The sequence below is a fragment of the Ursus americanus genome, chromosome 32 (assembly GCF_024610735.1).
Source record: "Ursus americanus isolate L20-20 chromosome 32, mUrsAme1.1.p, whole genome shotgun sequence".
NCBI classification, from domain to species: Eukaryota; Metazoa; Chordata; class Mammalia; order Carnivora; family Ursidae; genus Ursus; species Ursus americanus.
The window spans coordinates 1,140,059-1,163,134 of NC_142158.1; the positions used below are offsets into that span (position 1 = coordinate 1,140,059).

Sequence of the window (23,076 nt, forward strand, 5' to 3'; positions counted from 1 at the left end):
GACCCCAAGATCATGACCTGAGCCAAAGGCAGACATTTAACCAACTGAGACACCCAGGTGCCCCTAGATATTAACTCTTCTTTAAATGATCAGTAGAATTCAGCTGTGAAGCCAACTGGTCCTGGACTTTTTTTTTTTTTCCCCTAAGAAAGCGTTTGTGTAGGCAAGTGGCGGCGGGGGGTGGGAGGTGGCAGAGAGAATGAGGGAGAGAGAAAATCCCAAGCAGACTCCATGCCCAGCATGGAGCCCGATCTTGCGACCCTGAGATCATGACCTGAGCTGAAATCAGGAGTCGGATACTTAACTGGCTGAGCCCCCCAGGGGCCCCTGGTCCTGGACTTTTGTTTGTTGGGAATTGTTTGATTACTGACTCCATTTCATTGCTGGTAATTGGTGTGTTCATGTTTTCTCTTTCTTCCTGATTCCATTTTGGAAGGTTATATCTTTTTAGGAATTAATCTGTTTCTTCTAGGTTGTCCAATTTGTTGACATATAACTTTTCATAATAGTCTCTCTAATTCTTTGTATTTCTGAGGTGCCACTTGTTATTTTTTCTCTTTCATTTCTGATTCTGAGCCCCCCCCCCCCGATGTGTTTGGCTAAAGGTTTATCAGTTTTGTTGATCTTTTCAAAGAATCGTCCTCTGTTTCATCGATCTGTTCTATTGCTTTCTTAGTTTCTATATGATTTATTTCTGCTCTAATCTTTATTATTTCCTTCCTTCTACTGGTTTTGAGTTTTGCTTGTTGTTCTTTTTCTAGCTCCTTTAGGTGTAAGGTTAAGTTGTTTTCTTGAGATTTTCTTGCTTTTTCAGGTAGGCCTGTATTGCTATAAACTTCCCTCTTAGAACAGCTTTTGTTTCATCCCAAAGATTTTGGACCATTGTGTTTTCATTTTCATTTCTCTCTGTGTATTATTTTATTTCCTCTTTGATTTCTTGGTTGACCATTCAGTGTCTAGTAGCATGTTATTTAATCTCCACGTATTTGTGTTCTTTCCAGATTTTTTTCTTTTGGATGATTTTTAGTTTCATAGTATTGTGATCATAAAAGATTCATGATATGACTTCAATTTTTTTGAATTTGTTAAGACTTGTTTTGTAGCCTAACATGTGATCTATTCTGGAGAATGTTCCATGAAAGGAATGTGTATTCTGCTGTTTTAGGATGGATATTCTGAGTATATCTGTCAGATGGTCCAATGTGTCATTCAAAGCCACTGTTACCTTTCTGATTTTCTGTTTTTGTTTTTAAGATTTTATTCATCCGTTTGACAGAGACAGCCAGAGAGAGAAGGAACACAAGCAGGGGGAGCGAGAGAGGAGGAAGCAGGCTCCCACCGGAGGAGCCTGATGCAGGGCTCGATCCCAGGACTCCGGGATCACGCCCTGAGCCAAAGGCAGACGCTTAACGACTGAGCCACCCAGGCACTCCTGATTTTCTGTTTTTGGATAATCTGCCCATTGATGTAAGTGGGGTGTTAAAGTCCCCTACTATTATTGTATTACTATCAATTATTTCCTTTTGTTTGTTATTAGCTGCTCCATATATTTGGGTGCTCCCATGTTGGGTGCATAAGTATTTACAATTGTTATATTTTCTTGTTTGATTTTCCCTATGATTATATAGTGTCTTGTTTGTCTCTTGTTACAATCTTTGTTTTAAACACAATTTGTCCCGTATAAGTATTGCTACCCAGCTTTCTTTTCACTTCTGTGTGCATGATAAATGCTTTTCCATCCCTTCACTTTCAATCTGTACGTGTGTTTAGGCCTGAAGTGAGTCTTGTGTAGGCAGCATATAAATCGGTCTTGCTTTTCTTATCCATTTTGTCACCCTATGTCTTTGGAGATTTAGTCCATTTACATTCAAAGTAATTACTTACTGTCATTTTGTTACTAATTTTGTGCTTGTTTTTGTAGCTCTTTTTTGTTCCCTTCTTCTCTTGTTCTCTCCTCTCATGGCTTGCTGGTTTTGTTTATTGACATGGTTGGATTCCCTTTTCTCTGTATTTTTTGCATATCTGTTATCATTTGTTTGATTTGTGGTAACTATTAGGTTTATATATAACGTCTTGTGCATTCAGCAGTGAGTGTTAAGTTGATGGCCACTTTAGTTTGAACCCAATCTAAAAGTTTTACTCCTCTCCCCACCATATTTTAGATATACTGTGTCGTACTTTACATTCTTTTATTTTGTGAATCCCTTGGCTGATTTCTATAAATGTACTTAATTCTACTGCTTTTGTGCTTCCTATTTTTCTTACTTCTGCTTGTGGTCTTTCCTTTTCACTAAAAGAATCCCCTTCAACGTTTCCTGTAAGGTTGGTTTAGTGGTCATGAATTCCTTTACCTTTTATTTGGGAAACTTTTTATCTCTCCTGTTCTGAATGTTAGTCTTGCTGGATAGAATATTCTGGGTCACAGGTCTCATGACACTCCCTTCTGGCCTGCAAAGTTTCTGCTGAAAAATCAGCTGATAGCCTAATGGGCGTTCCCTTGTATGTAATTGCTTTCTTTTGTCTTGCTGCTTTCAAAATTCTTTATCGTGACTTTTCTTATTTTAATTACTCTGTGTCTTGATGTGATCCTCCTTGGGTTGATTTTGTTTGGAGCTGTCTGTGCCTCCTGGATCTGGATGTCTGTTTCCTTCCCCAGATTTCAGAAGTTTTCAGCTATTATTTCTTTAAATAAAATTTCTGCCCCCTTTTCTCTCTTCTTTTTTAGGGATCCCTATAATGTGATGGTTATTATACTTGATGGTGTTGCTGAGTTCCCTTAGTCTATTTTCATTTTTAATGATTTTTTTTCTCTCTTCTGTTCATCTTGATGCTTTCCATTATTCTGTCCTGCAGGACGCAGATCCATCCTTCTTCTTCTTCCTCTACTCTAATCCCTCTAGTGTATTTTTAATTTCAGTTATTGAATTCTGAAGCTCTGATTGGTTCTTTTTACGTTTTCTGTCTTTTTGTTGAGGGTCTCACTGAAATCCAGTGAGTATGTCTATGACCATTACTTTAAGTTCTCTATCAGGCATATTTCTTATCTCTCTTTCATTTAGCTGTTTTGCTGCAATTTTGTTCTGTTCTTTCATTTGGGATGTATTCTTCCCTCTCCTCATTTTGTCCAAGTCTCTGTGTCTGCTTCTGTGTGTTAGGAAAGTCACCTACGTCTCCTCCTCTTGCAAGAGTGGCCTTATGAAGAGGTGGTCCTATGGTGCCTGCAGTGCAGTGTCCCCTGTTCACCAGAATCTCAAGCTGCAGGGGTGTCTCCTAAATGTGTTGTGTGTCCCCTACTGTTGTGGCTGCATTTTCTTTTTTTTTTTTTTTTTTAAGATTTTATTTATTTATTTGACAGAGAGACAGCGAGAGTGGGAACACAAGCAGGGGGAGCTGGAGAGGGAGAAGCAGGCTTGCCATTAATTAGGGAGCCCAAGTCGGGCCTTGATCCCAGGACCCTGGGATCGTGACCTGAACCAAAGGCAGATGCTTAACGACTGAGCCACCCAGGCGCCCCTGAGATGTGTTTTCTTTAGGTGCCGTTACTGCATTGGCTCTCTCTGCCTGTCGTGACCAGTTTTGGTCCCGGTGTTGTTAGTGGGACAGTCTGGGGCCGCCTTGAACTCGAATCGTGTCAGAGAAGGCGTTTGCTAGAGATTCAGCGGCACTGACCCGCAGGCCCTCCCTGTAGGAGGCTTTCTCCAGTGGGCGGGGCCTACAGTTCACACCAGATGTCTGCTTCCAGCCCAGCACTGGGGCCACAGTCTGACTGGTGTGTGTGGTTATCTTCCCGTCTCTGAGGCAGGACTCACTTGGCAGTGGTGCTGGCCCGTGTTGGGCTGTGGCCCATTTGTGGCTGTGGCTGGATATACCCTGCAGGGGTGGGTTAATGGGGGTGAGTCCGCAGGAGAGCGTGGGGGGGCATGTTAGCAAGGTTCCCTGAGGTCCGCTGTGGGAGGAGAGCTGGCGCTTATTTGGGAAACTCCTCCCGAGGACAGGGGAGGGGAATAGCGTCCATCACCTCTTTTGTTGTTGGAGGAGTCTCTCAAGGAGCCCTCCCCTCCAGCACACACTCTGAGATCAGTACACAGGTCTCCCTCCTGTTTACCCCGGGCTCTTTGCAAACTGCTGCTTCCACGCTGTATCCCAGTGGGGCTGTTTGTTATGCTGTCTTTTTAAGGGCAGGGACTCAGTTTCCTCTCACCCTCTAGCTCTCCCAGAGCTGAGCCACTGATTTTTAAAGTTCCAGGTGTTAAGCCCCACTGACTCGAAGAACTTGAGATGTTAAGCCCCTCGGGTTTTTGAAGCCAAATGTTGTAAAGATGTGTCTTCCCAGTGTGGGTCCCCTGCCTGGGGTGACTGGTGTGGGGTCTTCTCTCCTTTCTCGGTGCTCATAGGGGCCCTCCTTCCCACAGACAATCTTGTGGCTCAGGTTGGGTCCCAACTACATCTCCACCCCCCACCCTTCCCGTGTGGCCTCTTCTCCACGTTTAACTGTGGAGGGTGTTCTGCCCGTCTTCACATTGTTCTCTGGCTTACTTACACCGATGTGGCTGTTATCTAGTCGTATCTTTGGGTGCACTGCTGTGCCATCTTCGGGAACGTTACCTAGATCTCCACTGTTTTTGAGAATGTCCTTGTGGTACCTGTGTTCCGTGTGGTGGAGCCGTGGACCTGGGATCGCTGTGGCTTTACCTGGAGTCATACTCCCCGCTCTACAAATGGACACGTGAGCAAGGGTATGGCAGCCCCTGGTCTTTCTGACTTGCCCCTCCCAGTGTGGCACCTTCACCTGAGAGTGAGCTGGGGTGCGAGGTCCTGAGGACTCTAGTATTCATAGCCTGCTGCACCTGGGGTAGATCTGATATATAAGAATTGTCCACAGAAGGCATTCAATTCAAAGAATGGGGAGAAAAATGATTGAACCAAAAACAGAAATTTCACAGTGGCCTGTGGATAATATAAAATATAATTGGAGGGTTGCCTGGGTGGTACAGTCGGTTGAGTGTCTGACTCTTGGTTTGGGCTTGGGTCATGACCTCAGGGTCGGGAGATTGAGCCCCACCTCGGGCTCCACACTCAGTGGGGAGTCTGCTTGAGACTCTCTCTCCCCCTCCCTCCACCTCTCCCGCTCGTGCGCGCATGCTCTCTCTTTTTCTCTCTTTCTCTCAAATAAATAAGTAAATCTTTTTTAAAAATGTGATTACAGGGGCACCTGGGTGGCTCAGTCTTTGGGCGTCTGCCTTCGGCTCAGGGTGTGATTCCGGTGTTCCGGGATCGAGCCCCGCATGAGGCTCCTCTGCTGGGAGCCTGCTTTTTCCTCTCCCACTCCCCTTGCTGTGTTCCCTCTCTCGCTGGCTGTCTCTCTCTCAAATAAATAAATAAAATCTTTTTTAAAAATGTGATTACAGTCTCATAAGAAGAGGGGAAAGAGACTAGCAACAAATTTGAAGGAATACTGGTCAGATTTGCCCTAAATTTGGTGGAAAATGTAAACATCCAGACACAAGAAGTTCAGTGAACTCCAAAGTGAAAAAACACAAAGGAAATAAAACCTAAACACAGCATAGGCAAACTACTCAAAAGCAAAGAGAAAATCTTCAAGGGGCACCTGGGTGGCTCAGTTGGTTAAGCATCTGCCTTTGGCTCAGGTCATGATCTCAGGGTCTTGGGATCCAGCGTCGCATCAGGCTCCCTGCCCAGTGGGGAGCTTGCTTCTCCCTCTCCCTCTGCCTGCTGGGGCGCCTGGGTGGCTCAGTCGTTAAGCGTCTGCCTTCAGCTCAGGGCGTGATCCCGGCGTTCTGGGATCGAGCCCCGCATCGGGCTCCTTCTCTGGGAGCCTGCTTCTTCCTCTCCCACTCCCCCTGCTTGTGTTTCATCTCTTGCTGGCTGTCTCTCTCTCAAATGAATAAATAAAATCTTTAAAAAAAATAAAAATAAATGTTAAAAAAAAGAATTAAAAAAAAGAAAAAAGAAAATCTTGAACTCACCCAGAGAAGAATGACCATTATTTACAAATAGAGGAACAGTGATTTTTTTTTAGAGGAACAATGATTTGAATTACAGTTGACTTATCATCAGAAATTATATATTTAAATACTGAAATCTAGAAGAAAAGAAAGAGTATCAACCCCAGAATTCTGTTGACCTTGTCTGGATCTTCTATCCATTATGGAAAGTGAGGTGTTTCTCCCTGCAGGTCTGCACACATTTGGGTGCATATATTTAATTGTTCAGGCTTCCTGGTGAATTGACAATCTGTCATTATGTAATGTCTCTTCTGACAATTGTAACCTGAAGTCTACTTTCTCTGCTATACATGTGGCCCCTCACTCTCTCTTGGCTTTCACTTCCATGGGGTATCTTTCTCCATCCTTCAGTTTATGCCCGTAAGCCAAGAGTGAGCCTCTTGTAGATGGAGTACAGTTGGATCTTGGTCTTCCTCCATTTGGTCACTCTATGTCTTTTGACTGGGGAGTTTAAATATTTACATTTAATTGTTGGTAGGTAAGGACAATATTGACATTTAGTTAATTTCATTCTGTCTGCCATACTTTTTCTTCTCTTGCTGTCTCCCTTTTTGTTTCATTAATTTTTTTTTTTAGTAATGTGCTTTGATTTCTTTTCTTATTTTTTTCCGTGTATCTTCTGTAGATAATTTCTTTGTGGTTACCATGGGCTAATAAAACAGCTTAACTGAAAACAATCCATTTTAAACTGATAGCAACTTAACTTCAATAGTGTATATATACTCTACAGTTTTACTTGTCCCCTCCCCTACTCTCCTATTTTTTTAGAAAGATTTTATTTATTTATTTTTGCAAGAAAGAGTGAGAGGGAGTGCCAAGCGAGGAGGAGGGGCAGAGAGAGAAGCAGACTCCCTGCTGAGCAGGGAGCCGGATGTGGGACTCGTTCCCAGGACTCCGGGATCATGACCTGAGCTGAAGGCGGACGCCTACCCGACTGAGCCACAGAGACGCCCTCACCTAGTCTGTTATTGATGTCACAAACGAAATCTTTTTATTGTGTATCTGCTAACATATCTAGAATGGGAACTGAGCCCCACAGGAGAAGGAGCATCCGAATGGTCAATATGCATGTAAACTAATTCAAAACTTTTCTTTTTCACTTCCTTAAAAAGACAAATGGCCATTCCGAACAAAAATAGTATCAGTTTAAGCTGGAGTTTGTGATGTATGTGGGGGTAAAATATATGTCAAGAGCATCCCAAAAGATGCAGGAGGGCAAGAGAATAATCGTGTGCAGGTCTCCCACTCAACTACATGCCAAAGCACAAAGCGTGAGATGTGCAGAGTGGAGACTAAAATGGGAAATGCTGCACTGTATTTCCAAGCCGACCACGGTGTATTAACAATGGGAATTGTAATTCCTAGAACAACTGCTGGATTCCTATGGACTCCTGCTGCGGCATTTCCTTACTCAGATTTACCATTGTGTATATGAAGTGTAAGTGACTTCTCACTCGTGTGTGTGTTCAAATGCCCTGGTCTGAAGTGGGCCCTGGAAATGTGTTCACATGCTTCATCTACTGAAGGATTTTGAAAAAATTAGACATTTTTACTGACATCCAGAAGCATAACAAAACCAAAAAAATATTTTAGATTATACAAAACAGTGATTCATTAAGAAAGCGAAATTTTGAATAAACTAATTAGCAGGCTCTTGAATTGTTTGATAATCTAATTAATGAAGAGGAGTGAATCAGTAAACACAATGAAAAGTGATTTAAATTTCTTGCATATGTGACGTAAATACTGACATTGACGAAGAAAACATATGACCATGAGGGCATCAAAACTAGCCAATTAGTAAGTATCACAAATATAAGAGATTGTCAGAATTGTCCTCATCCAAAAACTTGGAATGTCTTAAAATCTTTTAGCCTATAACTGAAAGAAACTTTCCGAAAGAATATTTCTTTCTTTCATTCATTGATTTATTCATTGGAGAGAGGGAGCACACAAGCAGGGGAAGAGGCAGAAGGAGAAGCAGGCTTCCTGCTAAGCAAGGAGCCGGATGTGGGGCTCCATTCCAGGACCCCAAGATCACAATCCTAGCTGGAGACAGAGGCCCAACCATCTGAGCCACCCAGGCGCCCCTGAAAGAAACTTGACAAAGGTTTACCCAAATATCAATAATTTAAAATGTTTTTGATCAGGGACGCCTGGGTGGCTCAGTCGGTTAAGCGTCTGACTCTTGATTTCAGCTCAGGTCGTGATCTCAGGACTGTGAGACTGAGCCCCAGGTGGGGCTCCTCCCCCATCCTCCCCCGGCCCTCCTCCGATGCTCTCAAGCTCCTCCCCTTGGTCCTCCTCCGATGCTCCCCGCGCTCCTCCCCTTGGTCCTCCTCCGATGCTCTCGAGCTCCTCCCCTTGGTCCTCCTCCGATGCTCCCCGCCAGATCTCCTCGGCGTTCTCGGCCACCAGTTCGACTTAGCACAGGTACCTCTGTTCTAAGTACACGGCGGTAACTACAGCCCAGTCGACATTTCACGTCCACAACGGCTTTATGTCGTTACTTGTTCACCTGCCCGCGTCTCTTCCTCGACTCCGAGAATCCAGAAGACAGTCGCAGCAAACCCCTGTATTCTCAGCCCCACCACCGTCGTCTCCTCTGGTGCTGCCCACACCAAGGGCGAGCAGTGGAACTGCAGGGACCGCGGCCTTTCCGAGGCCGCCTGACCCCGAGGGAGCCGGAGCTGGGCGGCGAGGTGGCCACCGAGACGCAGCGACCTCCGGGGTCCTAGAGAGGACAGGAAAGCTCCTGGAAGGCGCCTGGGCTCAGGCGGCTGATGCACTTCCGGCCGTCCTGGCTGGTCGGTTCGGGCTGCTGCTGCCCGCCGCGGCTCCGGAGCTTCCCTGGACCGAAGGTGAGTTTTGGGCCGGGAAGATTGGAGGTCCGCGACTTGGGGTCGGCGGGGAGGAGCCGTGGGCGCTGGCCTGGCCGCCGGACGCTTCTGCAGCCCGGGCGGAGTGGGAGAGACTCCCCCGGGGGCGGGGCTTCGTGGCGGCGCCGGAGGGTGGGGGGCGCCCGGCTGGGGTCCTGCTCCCGTGTGGGGGTGGGGGCGCCCGGCTGGGGTCCTGCTCCCGTGTGTGGTGGGGGGCGCCCGGCTGGGGTCCTGCGCCCCATGGAAAGCCGGACTCCCCTATACGCACCACCTTTGTTTAGCCGGTGTTAGCGTTATGAAGCATTTATTGCATGCGTTCTTTTCTCTAAGTATTTCAGAGGAAATAGCAAGCATCAGGGCTGTCATTCCTAAATAGTTCCGAGTGTGTATCTTCAAAAATTGGCATTTTACGGACGCGAATCATGACGGCAGTACTATTAAGACACTCAACTAAATGTGGGAGCATTCCGTAAAACCGCCTAACCCCTCGTTCCTGTTCCCTTAGTTGTCTTACAGACGCCTTTTGCACTGATTTGGACCAACTAGGATCCAGTTAAAGACCATTCAGTGCATGTAGTTGTCTTTGAAAATTTACAACAGTCCTGCCTGTCCCGTGTGTCTTCCCCGTGCATTGCCTTGTTGCGGGGAAGACTTGCCTGTCCTCCGGGAGAGGACCGTCGTTTCTGGATTTGCCTGTGTCCTCGTGGTGGTTAAATGGTCCCTCCATTCGTTTGTCATTATAATTGGTTATGCTTTGGGGTGTATTTTACAACACAAGTGGTTGACGGTTTGTGTTGTTTCTCTTGCTGCTAATACTGAAGCTAATGAGAAAAATGCTCTTTTATGCTTTTTTCTCCATGATTTTAGTTCAGTTAAGGAACAAGAGGACACATTATCAAATTCTGCAGTTCTATCACCTTTTATCATATGTCTGCTGGCTGACGCCTAATAGGCACTGAGCATCTGTGAAGTTAATTCTTCTGTGGGTTACAGGTAATGCACAGAAACCGAGTATTGCATTTAGGATGAGCACTCCTACTTCCTTCAGGAGTATACCTAGCACGCTTCCAAGATTATGGCTTTTATTTCACCAAATTGTAATTCTTTCCTGCCCACCTCCGTGAGCTACAAACGCCTGTGTATACCCAGCTCGGAGCACAGCTCCAGAAACGTCTGTCCAAAGACTGAAGCACTTTTTTACAAAGATTAAGCTGTTATGCTTTTCAGTAGTGTTTTTCAAAGTTAAATTCACTTGAAGAGTACAGGAACATTATACGTAAGTGGAAGTCTTTCTGGATCCAGTGCAGTAGCCTCCACCCCCCTCATTCAGCTCTTTAACTCTAGGCTTTTCGGCTTCCACTTCTGCCTCCACCTTCATTCCCTAAGCTCATTCACCGTCCAGGAGCAGAGCTGCTTAACACATAAATCCAGTCTTTTCACGTCCCTTCTTAAAAGCCTTCCATGACTTTTGCTCTTATAATAAAATCCACGCTCCTGTGCCCTGCGTGATCTGGCTTGTCTTGCCAGCCTAAGTTTTTGCTGCTCTTCTCTCACTTGGCTGGATCCACTCCGGACTCCTTTCATTTATTTGACCACATCATACCCTACCTCAGGGCTTTTGAACAGAGTCAAGGGCTCTTCCCGTCCCCACTTCTACTCGTTGCATGGCTCACTCCTTGTCGCTCTTAAGGGCTCCACCGAGATGTTTACCTCACCTCCCACCACTCTCTCTTCATAGGTCCTCCATTTATCTGATAGCTCAGGGTCTGGTTGGTTTTCATCACAGTACTTCTGTCACCTAGTCCTTACTTCATTTGCCTGCCTCCTTACCCACTTTTGTTGTTAATGTTACTTTCAGTTTGTCTTTCCTATTGGAATGTAAGCTCCAGCAAAACAGAGAGGGGTTCTGTCTTTTTCACAGTTGTTATCTCTAGTGCCTTGCAAAGTGGCCTGGCATGTCATAGGTGCTCAGGGAACACATATTGAGTAAAATGAGTGAATAAATGGCAACAGTATTTGTGTAGGACACAGTAAGGAACCAGGATATCAGAAGAAATCAAATAGGGAAACTTAGAGTGTGTCATATGAACGGCACCAAATCTATGCAGTATATTTAAAACACACAAGAGTCTTAAATTGTTGTCAGAATTCAGTTTCTTGTGGTTGTAGGATTGAAGTTCCTGTAGAACTGAGGTCCCCCTCACCCTGCTGGCTGCCAGCAAGAGCCTGGCCTCCACTTCTAGAGGTTGCCTGCATTTCTTCACCGGAGGCTCCCTCTCCATTGACAAGCCAGCAAACGTACGTCAGGTCCTCCTCCTGCTTCAAATCTGACGTGCTCTTCTGCCACCCGCCAGGGAATACGCTACTGTTACAGGGATCGTGCAGGTAGTTTAGCCCCACCCAGAGATCGATCGCCCTATCCTAAGGTCAGCTAATTAGTAACCTTAATTATGTAGCTGGGTGAACTTGGGAGATCCCAGGCCCCGAGGCTTTGACCTAGCCCGTCCCAGAGATGTTGCCAAAGGGTCTTGGTCTCGTCACAGAAAGAATTCAAGGACAGACACAGCACAGTAATGATACATTCTCGAGATGTGAGAGCGCCAATGCGCTGCTGCCTGCTGGGGTTTTGTTTCTTTTATGGACAGTTGTCAGTAAGGGGGTGGACTGTTCATTACTTGGGACAGGGATTCTTGGAAGCAGGGTTTTGTGCTGGTTTGATTGGCTTGTGGCTTTGTTTTGGAGTGCTGCCCGGACTGGCCTCCTGAGTGTGGAATTCCCCTGAGGCCCCTGGCATCGGAAAGGGAGCCCGGATGCCTGTCCTCCGAAACACACCGCCGCCACCTGGAGTCCTGTCTCCCGAGGGTTGAGTACTAGGCTGTCCCCGCTGCTTGGAGACTGTTCGCCCACAGCCCCCTGCACTTGCTACTTCGTGTGTCTGTTTCTGGTCCACTGAAATGTTTACCTTGTATTTGTGGCTGGCCATGTCCTTTTCTTTATTTCTTTTTATGTATCGTCTCCTAATGTTTGGAGCCAATTGGTAATTAAGCGTAACTGGCTGTGCCGTGTCACTCTGGAAGTCTGAATCCAGTCTTCGATTCATTGCTTTTGAGCCGCCATTGGGATGTTCAGAGTTCTGCCCCTCGCGGGATCTAGAGGTAGGCTTCAGCACACATTTGGAAGGTCACCGCAGGTCATAGTCTGTCCTGACCTTTCTCGAATATTTCTTCCAGGATTTTCAACTATCTACTGGATATTGGCCTATGAATTCAATGTTTTATTTTGTTTGCCCTATTTCCTCTATAAAAGAGGATATTTAGCTCATTAATACTGCTTTGCTAAGAATACCAGGTAATTAGTATTTATTTAGCAGTTGCCGTGGGCCAGGTACTGTGCTGAGCTTTATATATGCGTTACATTATATAATTATCCCAGCAGCCTTCTGAGAGGGGTCCTTTGGTCATTCCCACTTTCGAGAGGCCACATTATTTGAACGTTCTCGCTACGCAGCACTGTTTCTCTGAAGACGATTTTAAAGAACTCATTCTGTTTGGTTCATCAGAGGATGCCAAATTGCACATAATTGAATAAATCAGGTAGATAAAACGTTGAAGATTGGTCCATAATTTCGTAGCAAATCTAGACCTGTGAATCCTCTAGGTGTTTTGTCGGAGGAGGTGTTTGGGATCTGTAGCGGGTTGGGACGTGGTTGGAGACAGGAGGACTGGTTGGGAACACAGGGTAACACATACAGATCCTGGGAGCAGGAGTGGTGTGGGGAGAATGGAAAGAGGCTGTTTGACCGTACTTCTTCCCTTCCCTTCCCTTGCCACAGTTTGAGGAAATGAAAAGGAGGAATTCAGCTGCTGACCCGGGCACATCCATGAAGCACTTGCAGTGGGCCAGCACCATGCTGGGCATTAAGGGTAAAGACAGGGTTCACAGTGGCACGAGGCCAGGAGGTCAGTCCTAAACCCAGCAACTGGGGGGGGGGAGCAGCAGGCCGCCCCCTCCCCTGCCCCCGTGGCGGTGGGTCTGTGAGGCACCTGCCTGTGGCGCTCCCTGGTTTCTCAGTAGCATTAGGGGGCAACCCCGCAATCGCAGAACAGTTTGTGCCTATAAATCTAACCCCCTGGGAAGCCACACTTTTAATAATAACGAAATCCAGTGCAGTTCCGTAGTTAGGAATTCTCAGACTTACGGGCTTCCTGGACTGAAGACTCGAAAACCGAGACACCAGGTGCTGCAGTAAGGAGTGAAAACAGTGCAGTTGTTGGCCTCGGACATTGGCAGAGAGCAAGCTCCACAGTCTTGGTTAATCTCCGTGTTCTCCACACCGTAACCTAATTTTCTGTGAACTTTGCACTAACGTCTGTCTCTCCCACTGTGAACGCCAGGAAGGCAGGGACCAGGTCTGCTGCCTTTCACTGCTGTGGCCGAGGCGCCCCGCGCTGTGCCAGGCATCTGGGGGACATACAGCATTTGCATGAATGGAATAAATACATTTTCCCCACAATAAAGCATAACTGAAAAACTTCTAAATTCTCTCAGACATTAATAATTTATTAACACAGGGCTGAAGTCATATATAAAACTCAAATTCTACCATGAAAGCACGTGACCAGTGTAGCGACCATTCAGCCTCCCAACGTAAGTGCCACAATCCTGCAACATATTCCGACCATTTCCTTCCCGAACTGTACTCAGTATTTCTTTAAAATACAGATCTAGTGCTGGGACAGTGAAATCAAAGCCTCGATGCCCCTCACTTTCCATATAGTAAAGTCTAAACAGCTTAGCTTAGTGTTCAAGGCTGTTTTCTAGTACAGTGCATCTTTCCCCACCTGACCTCTTGCCACACACTTCTACCCACACCCTGTAGCCTGCCGTTCGGCCACCAGGACCGCTGCACAGTGTGACCGTAAATAGCTGAGGTCCTGTTGTTCGTGTGGCCCGTCATGTTGAGTCCCATCCCAGTGCCCTGTCCCTGCCTGAAAAATGCCCGTTTGTTCTTGCAGGCCTAATTCAGACGCACGTGCTCCTAAGCCACAGTCTTTCACTGCTCCGTACCCAGTCCGAATTATTTTTTCTCCTCTTTGCTCTCTGGATATCTGGTCGAATCCGCTATGATAGCACGCATTGTTTGATTTTATCGCTAGTTTTGCGTGTCCTGTTCTTTACCTGATGCTACTGTATATTGACTGTCTACCAGGCTTTTCCATCACTACTGTTTCTTTGTTTTCTTGCAATAAGTATTTCAAGTGATACAAAAATGAGAAAAAATAAAGAGTATTCTGTGAAGGTAAATTTCCCTTTCTATTTTCTGCACTTACCTAGTTCCCTCCCCAGTGGTCACCTCCCGTGCATCATTTCTTCGTTGCCATAGTAACGTGGTGTAACAAACAGCCATAAAACTTTGGTGGCCGGCAGCAATCAACGTTTCTTTAGCACACGAATCTGCGGGTTCAGCTGACCTGGGCAGGGCTGCCTTGTGCATCTGCAGTGACCTGTGGGTCTGCCAGGCAGTTCTGCAGACCTCATCCAGGCTCACTCACGTGTCTGGGGGTGAGCTGAGCCGGGACGATCCATCCGCCCTGCTGGGGTGACGGGTCCTGTCCCACGTGCCTCTTTCATCAGGAAGCAGATCGTCCTCCTTGCAGTTGTGGAGGGCAAGGGCAAGCCAGCTACTGCGTCGCACAAGTACTTCCCAAGCCTTTGCTTGTGTGACAGTTGCTGGTGTCGCCCTGGCCAAACCTGGTCACGTGCTTGAGCACCGACTCACAGTGGGGGGAAGGCACTACAAGTACGTGGCTACAGGAAAGACGGAAGAATCGGGGCAACCGGGATATTCTGCCATGTGCTTTTCCAGGTGCTGCACGTGGATGATAGCATGATATTCGTTGTTTCCGTCCTTTCCCCCACTACTTCTTAGTTTCCATTAACACATGACGTTTCATCATCAGGTGTGTCCTCTGAAAGAAGAATTTTTCAGGAAATCTTGAGTGTGGTTCCTCTTCACCCCAGGCTGGAGGGATCCTTCTAAATTAACCCCAGAATGACTTCAGCGGAGGAACAGGAGGAACTTAAGATTGTGAAGGTGGAGGAAGACGCGATCTGGGACCAGGAAACCTACCTTCTAGAGAACAGCTTTTCTAGCCAGGAGGCCTCCCGCCAACTTTTTAGGCATTTTTGTTACCAAGAGACTCCTGGACCCCGCGAGGCGCTGAGCCGGCTCCGGGAGCTGTGCCGACGCTGGCTGCGGCCTGACATGCACAGCAAGGAGCAGATCGTGGAGCTGCTGGTGCTGGAGCAGTTCCTGACCATCCTGCCCGAGGAGCTGCAGGCCTGGGTGCGGGAGCAGCAGCCGGAGAGCGGCGAGCAGGCGGTGGCTGTGGTTGAAGATCTGCAGAGGGAGCTTAGTGAGCCTGAGAACCAGGTGAGAGGAGGAAGATGGGCTCCCAGACGCTGAGTTCTACACGAAGCGTGAAGTTTGCTGACTCAGGCGGGCTGCAGCCAGTTCTCAGTTGCTGTGTAACAATCTGCCCCCAAGCCTTAATGGCTGGAAAAACCCAAACAGTCAGGATTTAGGAAGCAAGTTGGGAGCATCTCTCATGAGGTTGCAGTGAAGATTTTTTTTTTAACTTGGATTCTCTTTTTACCAGTCCTGTAATGGTGGGGTGACTTAATCCACTCTCTTGAGGTGGAGAGGGAAACTGAGGCACAGAGCAACAGGGCCGTACAGTGAGTCAGGCCCCATTGCCCAGAACCCAGACACAGTGAGCTGAGGTGTAGTGCTGGGGTTGCAGAGCTCCTCAGGATTGCCTGTCTGAGCCCCGGGCAGCGGGGACCACACTCCCTGTGAGCACCTGAAGGCTTGGCTGGGGCTGGGGGATCCACCTCCAGGATGACTCCCGTCCATGGTTGCTGGGAGGGGCCCTCAGTTCTTTACCGGCTGATGGCAGGAGGTTTCGTTCTCTGCCGTGTGGATTTCCGCCTAGGGCTCACGGAGTGTCCTCGAGTCAGCCAGCTTCCCCGAGAGAGACAGAGAGAGGGCTTTGCAGGACTTGGTCTCTGAGGTCGTGTACTGTTACTTCTGCCACACATCCTGTTCTGTAGAAATGAGTCACTAAGTACAGCTCCCTCTCCAGGAGGGGGAATTAGGCTCCACCTTTTCAAGGAAGGAGCATCCAGGAACTTAGGACAATACTTTAAAGCAGTGCCCGCACACCAGACTACCTTGTTATCCCCCATCGGCTCGTGGGTGTGGGATCACACTCGGGGCCTCTCCCTGTGCCTTTCCTCTACAGAATGTTTCCTGTGGTTCCGTGTGATGTCTTTCATTGAGTATGAGCCTGGGCTCCTGGATCCCCTCTCATGAACCCAAATATCCCTACTTGCTTTCAGGCCCCAGATCATGAACACGGCCATTCTGAAGCGTGCTCAGAGGATGCACTGCATTTGAAGGCCAAGCAGGACTCGATAGCCACCCAGCTTCAGTCCATGGTGACACAGCTCAAAGGTGAATCTTTGGGTCCCCACAGATTTGGAGAACAAGGTAAGGACTTGGATGGGTCCATTTGGGATCTCTGGTGTCTTTGCAGAAGGTAATAGTTTAGGCCGTGGACTCTGGGGTCAGATGGCCTGGGTTGGAACTTAAAACACCACTGCTTAGTAGCTCTGTGACATCAGCCAGGTCAGGTAGCCTCCCTGCTTGCACCTTCAGTCTCCGCGCCCCTGGGATGGAGAGAGTCACAGTCCCTCAGTCATGGAGTCCTGTGGACATTAATAAGTTAACACAGGTGAAACGGGTGGAACAGCACCTGCTCGCACACATGCTTTCGGGAGCCTCGCCCTGTCCGGGTGACCCTCCAGCCATATCAGCAGTGCTGCCGACCCCGCTCTGGTCCCAGTGTCCTTATTTAGCCCTTCTGTGCTTCTCACCTCTGGTGTTGCATTCTGGGCGTGTGTGTGTGCGTTTCCGGGCTTCCTGTGCCCCTGCTGTGGTTGAGCTCTTTCATAAAGGGAGAAAGAGATGAATGTGTGGTGCGTGTGTTCTCCCAGGTGGTGAAAGTGTCCCCGAAAGCCAGGAGTTGGCATCGAAGCAAGAAGTCTTGAAGGAAATGGAACATTTTGGAAATAGACTCCACAGAGGTGCTCTGGACTGTAAGTACAGAGAACTTTGTGCGCAGGAGAGCAGAGTGGGAAGGCAGAGGGGACAGGCCTCTGGGGAGAGACGGCACAGATGCAGTGAGTGTGGGAAGGGCTTTACTCAGAGCTCAGTCCTCATCCAGCACCGGAGAACCCACACGGGGGAGAAGCCCTACGAGTGCGAAGAATGTGGGAAGACCTTCAGCCAGCGGTCGGGCCTGACTGAGCACCAGCGGAGCCACACCGGGGAGAAGCCCTATCAGTGTAAGGAGTGTGGGAAGGCGTTCAGCGCTAGCAATGGCCTCATCAGACACCGGAGGATCCACACGGGGGAGAAGCCGTACGAGTGCGAGCAGTGCGGGAAAGCCTTCCGCCTGAGCTCCTACCTCGTGCAGCACCAGCGCATCCACACCGGGGAGAAGCGCTACCGCTGTCGCGAGTGCGGCAAGGCCTTCAGCCAGAACGCGGGGCTCTTCCAGCACCTGCGCACCCACACGGGCGAGAAGCCCTATCAGTGCGGCCAGTGCGGCCGGCGCTTCGGCAGGCGCACGCTGCTCCGGAAGCACCAGCGGAGCCACACCGGGGAGCGGCCGTTCGCGTGCGAGCGGTGCGGGCGGGCCTTCGGCCACCACTGCAACCTCGTCAGGCATCTCAGGATCCACACCGTTGCCAAGCTGGACTCGTTCCGTGGGCCCCCCGGCCCCTAGGTGGGGCCGTCTTGGAAAGTAAGATTTTCAGGCGGCGTATTTTGTTTTGACCAAATGTATTCTGCTCTGGAATGAGCAGCTTGTCTGCAGACGGGGTGCTGTGTCTCCGGGGCAAGTGACTGTGGGTGTGGGCGCTTGCCCGGCAGCCTCCTCCGTCCCTGTCCCTCGCTTCATTTCTGATGATTTTCCTAAAAGGGGACCAGAAATTACCTGGAAATAAATTGGTACGGAGGGGCTGTTCTTGAGTCATACTGACCACCGAACGACTCTACAAGACTAGTCTCTGTGTAGACTCTTTAAAGACTGAATAAATTCAAAGGATAGTCAGAAGTGAGGCTTTTTTCCCCCTTGTGAAAGTTAACATTTTAAACACACTGAAGTGTCGGGAGTAAGAATCCTTGCCATTCGCACAGGGGATCCTCGCCGGGGTCTCCCCGAGGACTGTGCTGGATGAGCTCCTCGGTGCTCTCATCGGAAGGAGTGACGTGCGCCCCAACAGCGCGCCTTACCCGTGGTGTGAAAGCTGCAGTCCCGGCGGCTTAGAGAGCCGCGAGCCTCCGTATCTAAGTGCAGGTCGTTACCGTATGGAAGGCCTCCATTTGTCAGAAAGAATAAGGGGACGCTTGGAAACGCGCACATTACGCTTTCATTCATGGCCTTTCTGTCAGCATCATCCCCCCGCCGCCGCCCTCTGGAGGTTCATCGGAGGTCCTTGCAGACAGCGTCCTTGAGGCTCGGTGAAGAGGAGGGGCTGCGGAGACCAGCGCGCCCCGGCCGTGTACTGTCAGCGTGAAACACGGGCTCTGGCACCAGACAGTCTGGGTTCAAATCCTGCCCCTCCGTGTGTGAGCTGTGCGACGTTGGGTAACTTAGTCAAACGACCCTGTGCTTCGTCTCCCCATCTGTAATAGGGGATGATTAACTGTGCCCTTCTCACAGGGCGCTTGAGATTAAATTTATGCAAACTTGGAAACACAGCAGCTTTCAGTAAACGTGCACTGTGATTTATGAAAGAAATAATACCATCCGTGTAGGCGGGGTTGTTGGAACTAAATAGGGTATGAAATGCCTCTGCTGATATTCTCATTATACTTTTCCTCCAGGTCAAAATCCAAAGTTGAACTTCCCAAGAAAGGAAATAAAAGTTCAGCTTAGAAGCATACTGTGCTAGACCTTTATCTTTGAAGTTTATAAAAAGTTAGAAGTGTGTGCATGTGTGTATATTTGGTTTCCCTTAGACTTTAGGGACCATAGCAAAAAGGACTCTTTAAAATTCCTTGACTGTTTGATTTGTGAATAGAACAATTAGCTAAATTCAGATTATCTGGAATAATGCTTATCAAATTTTAGAGTATCTACAAATCACTTGGGATCTTCTTAAAATACAGAGTCTAATTCAAAAGGTCAGAATGGAGGCCGGGTATCTGCATTTTCCGCGAGCTCCCAGCGCTGCTGTCGCTGGTTCCAGAGTGCGCTCAGCGTCCGCGCCCCCTGCAGCCCTGAATACAGATGTGGTCCTTCAGCTGTGTGTGCGGTGCCAGACAGGTCGTGCTCCCCCCCCCCCCCCGCAGCCTCCAGGGACAGCAGCATGGAACCCCTGATCCGTGCTCCCTGCGGGAAGACGAGTGAGCTGCCCACGAGTGCAGTGGGCAGGTGGGTTTGAGAGACAAGGTGGTGTCCCCACTCTGGTGCAGGCAGATTCCTCCAGATCTTCACCCAGCAGTGTCTGCCTAGAGGAAGCTGCTCCTCGTCCTCCCTCTGCACAGGAGCTGGGGGGGAGGGCAGAGGGGCTGCCCCTGCTTCTGAGCACACTGCGGACGGACGGCCCTCCCCCTCGGCCCTCCCTGGTGCTGTCCAGGTATTCAGGACACGAGGCTGCTATGTCCTTCCCTGCAGTGCCAGCACGAACTACACTGAGCTTCAGCCCGGTCCCTCCGGGGCTCTGACCCCAATGACCACACAGCCCCTTCCCTTCTCAGCTCCTCACAGCAGCAAAGGAACGCTCACAGAGAACAGCCACGAGAGGCCAGAGGGGTAAAGGAGAGCAAAGGGAGGAGCGGCCTCCCAGGGGGGGTGGGGATGGGCAGACGGGAAGAAAGGCCTGAAAGGGCAATCCTGCTGCCAGGAGAAGACTGAAGGGGAATTTGGGAATGTTTCATTTTTTTTTCCAGATTCCATTTCAGTGATCTGGTTCAAATGTTGCCTGGTGAACTGGGGACCCTGGGCCCTGGAGTCTCAACCCAGCCCATCCCAAAGAAGTCGCCAAAGGCTCTCGGTCTCCTTGTGAGAAAGAGTTCAGGGACAGACGTGCAGCACCGCAGAAGAGTGGCACAAACAGGAAAGTTCTTTAAAGCAAGTACGCTCGAGACGCGAGAGCAGGCCGGCTTGAGAGGGAGCTACGTTCCTGGGGTTCGGGTTTTACCTTTTATTAACAGTTCTGAGGGGTGGGATATTCATTATTGGAGGTGAGGATTTCTTGGTAGCAGGCTTTTGTGCCTTTTTCGTATTTGACCAGAGGTTTCCTGTCGTGGCGCCGCCATCGGGGGCCTGTCTTGTGGGATCCGGCTTCTCGTGGATGAGGCCAGGACAGGCCACTGACCTTTCCCACACCTCACATGGCCGCCTCCTTGCTGGCCTCTGGGCATCCCGTTAGAGCCTCGGTGCCACCTCTAACAGTTTCACTAATATGTGTGAAGAAAACATTAAAGACCCAATTTCCAAATATCCCCCTTTTATTAAAATTAATCATAGGATAGCATAATTTATAAATCTATTAATTAGTTATTTTCCATTTTCCAATTAGAACATTGTCTGTTTGGTCCAAAGATACCAAAAGCTACAGCAGAAAAACCAAATGAAGCCCAGAGTGTCTCTGTGAGTGTTGGTTCCTCCCAAAAGTTGGGGGCTTTCCTGACAACCAGATGGTTTCCTCGCTTCTGATTGTGTAGTCGTACAGCTGGCTTTCTCCACTGGTGCGCACAAGAAACATCCAGACATGACAAAAGAACCCCATTTGGGCCATCTGAGGCAGGTTATCCTTAAACTTTCCCGTTTGGAAGTACTTGCACGTATAAACTCGTATGCATTGTTCATGAAGCCTGCTGGAGTTTTCTGTGGGCACTTGTTGGTTTTCCAGGGGTTTTGAAACATGGCTCCCCGTTTTTAGTTTCCGTTTCATTTGTAGACTACGGCTTGAGTTAGATCTAAGGATTTTAGATATGCATCAAGGGGGTGCTGCATGTGAGTGTCTCTTCCGTGTCTTGGTTTCTCCCAGCAAGGCCTAAGACCGCCGAGGGTGCGCAGCACACTGGATGGCCCGTCCTTACGTGTGCGTCCCTGGACAGGCCAGTCATTAGTCACCTTATGAGGTGGGAAGTTCCTGTGGGAGAGCTCCCCATCTCCAGGAGTGTCGTCAGACACTTCCGCTAGGCTCTCAGTCACCTGAAAGCACCATGTGCCTGGAAGGAGCAAGTGTCCCTTCTCTTCAGAGCTGAGAGATTCAGTCTCATTTTTCCAGCCACAAAGTTTTATTCAAGCCTTATATTAGTATCAATTAGTATAATACCAAATTAAGATGAACGACCCACAAATAACCCCCTCGAGGTTATTCCCACCTAGAGAACGTTACCAGTAACCCTCAGCAGCTCAAAGTCGGGTGTGGATAGCCAGAGATTCCACCAGGTACACCTGTGAGGGGCTGAGACGTCAGAGGGGGCCGTAAGAGGCCTATGCTGGGCCCGAGCACCCATTTCCAGAGGACCTCCAGGTGTTCGCAGGCAGGTGGCTCTGATAGCCTATGGCTGTGCCCAGAAATGTTGACACCCTTTTAGAATTTCTTTAAAAAGGGAAGAGAGTTTTTTTACTCTAGCCCAAGTTAGTTCTGCTGCCCGGAATACACAGTCCGCATAAAGGAGTGCTATGGTGAGGGAGCACTTCGCGTAGGGCTGTATTCGTTTTTTACAGAAAAAGTTAGCAATCATTAAACAAAGGACATGTCAGGAAGTTGCCGAGCTTATGTTCCTCTTCCAGTATGTGCAGGGCTCACGACTCAGGCAACCAGGAGGGTTGATGCCTTTGTGTTCAGAATGCTCCTTTTTGGTTCTTTTCTCTAAGGAAGCGGATGTACAGAGTGCTGGGGGTAGAAATGGAGCTCACGGTTTTGCTGAGTCATTCTGACCTTGGTAAATGTTAGAGCTTCCCCGGGAGCCCATCACGGGTTGGGGGGGGACGGGGTGCGCCTCCCAGGAAAGGGATCAGGCTGGGCGAAGGCCCTAAGGGGTGGGACGAAAGAGCTTTCCGCTGTATGTGTGGACTGACCCCACAATCGCCCTACAAGAGCAAGGCGTGCGTGATCCCCGTTGGCCTTGACAACTGCGTGCGCAGCTCGGCGTGGCTCTGCTGTGGTCGATTGGGCGCTCACGGAGGCCCCATCTCCTGTTTCCTATTCAGTGCGTGCAAAGTTCGCGTCCCACCTGGCAAGGTAGCGCTCCCGCTCGGGTGAGCGCGGGGGAGGCCGCACGCGCGGGGCTCCGCAGCAGGCCGCCGGCGGGGCGCCCAGGAGGGCTTGCGGCGTCGGGGAAGGTCGGCGGCGGTCGGGGCGGGCTGAGGACGGCGCGGGTGACCTGCGTCCCCGCCAGCTGTGTGGGCGCGGACGCGCTCCCTGCCCTGCCACCGTCGGAAGACAACGGTGTGGTGCAGCGACTCACCAAATGAAACCCACTATCCCGCAGGTGAGGAGTGGGGTGGGGCAAGGGTCAGGCTTGCTTCCAACCGGAGTCCCCTTCTGGGGGAGCGCAAGCGGGGAAGGGGGTACTTGCTAGCCCTCGGGGGCCGCGAGCGAGGAGGCCAGAGAGCCGGAACAGCCTCCCAGCCACTTCGGGAGGCCGCGGAGGTGCTCGGGCGTGCGCCGGGACAGGGTCCGGGCTGCCTCGCCGGCCGCGTTCCTGGCCTTCGCAGGGTGCACGCGGCGGGAGCTCCCTTCGGCAGGGGTGAGTGCTGGTCTCGGTTCTGGGGTCACGGCGCAGAGCGCGGGGGACCCCAGGAAGGTGAGCGCCCGCATCCCGGGCATGGTCACGGCACTGCTGCGGCCGGTGCGTGGCGCTGTGCTGACCGCTGACGCACGGCCTAGGCCCTGTGTCCCCGAGGCCGCCTCGGTGAGGAGTGGGGTGCGCCCTCGTGCCCTGTGCTCGCGGGCGGGACTGGCACGGGCCTCGGTTAGCTCGGCGTCCGTGCGGCGCTGCCCGTGCGGCCGCCCAGCGCGTGCTCGCCCGGGTGTAATCCCGAGCACAGCCGCAGGGCGGCGCCCGTCCGCCGTCCCGG

At 49.8% G+C, this 23,076-nt stretch overlaps 1 protein-coding gene across 10 annotated transcripts; it reads left to right on the top strand.

Annotated features, from left to right (window-relative positions):
* Window positions 1–8,357: 8,357 nt before the first annotated feature.
* ZSCAN31 (zinc finger and SCAN domain containing 31) lies at window positions 8,358–18,917 on the top strand. Of its 10 annotated transcripts, XM_087858002.1 has the most exons (9): window positions 8,359–8,887; window positions 9,773–9,898; window positions 11,075–12,060; window positions 12,341–12,498; window positions 12,738–12,828; window positions 14,240–14,771; window positions 14,866–15,338; window positions 16,307–16,457; window positions 16,964–18,917. In XM_087858002.1, exons 7-9 carry the CDS (start codon window positions 14,958–14,960, stop codon window positions 17,755–17,757), a joined length of 1,326 nt encoding a protein of 441 aa, XP_087714128.1. In that variant the 5' UTR covers window positions 8,359–8,887; window positions 9,773–9,898; window positions 11,075–12,060; window positions 12,341–12,498; window positions 12,738–12,828; window positions 14,240–14,771; window positions 14,866–14,957; the 3' UTR covers window positions 17,758–18,917. The 10 variants fall into 10 exon arrangements, with proteins under 10 accessions (XP_045656596.2, XP_087714128.1, XP_087714125.1 ...); XM_087857999.1 differs by having other exon boundaries at window positions 12,341–12,828; XM_087857998.1 differs by having other exon boundaries at window positions 12,738–14,771.
* The last annotated feature ends 4,159 nt before the right edge of the window (window positions 18,918–23,076 follow it).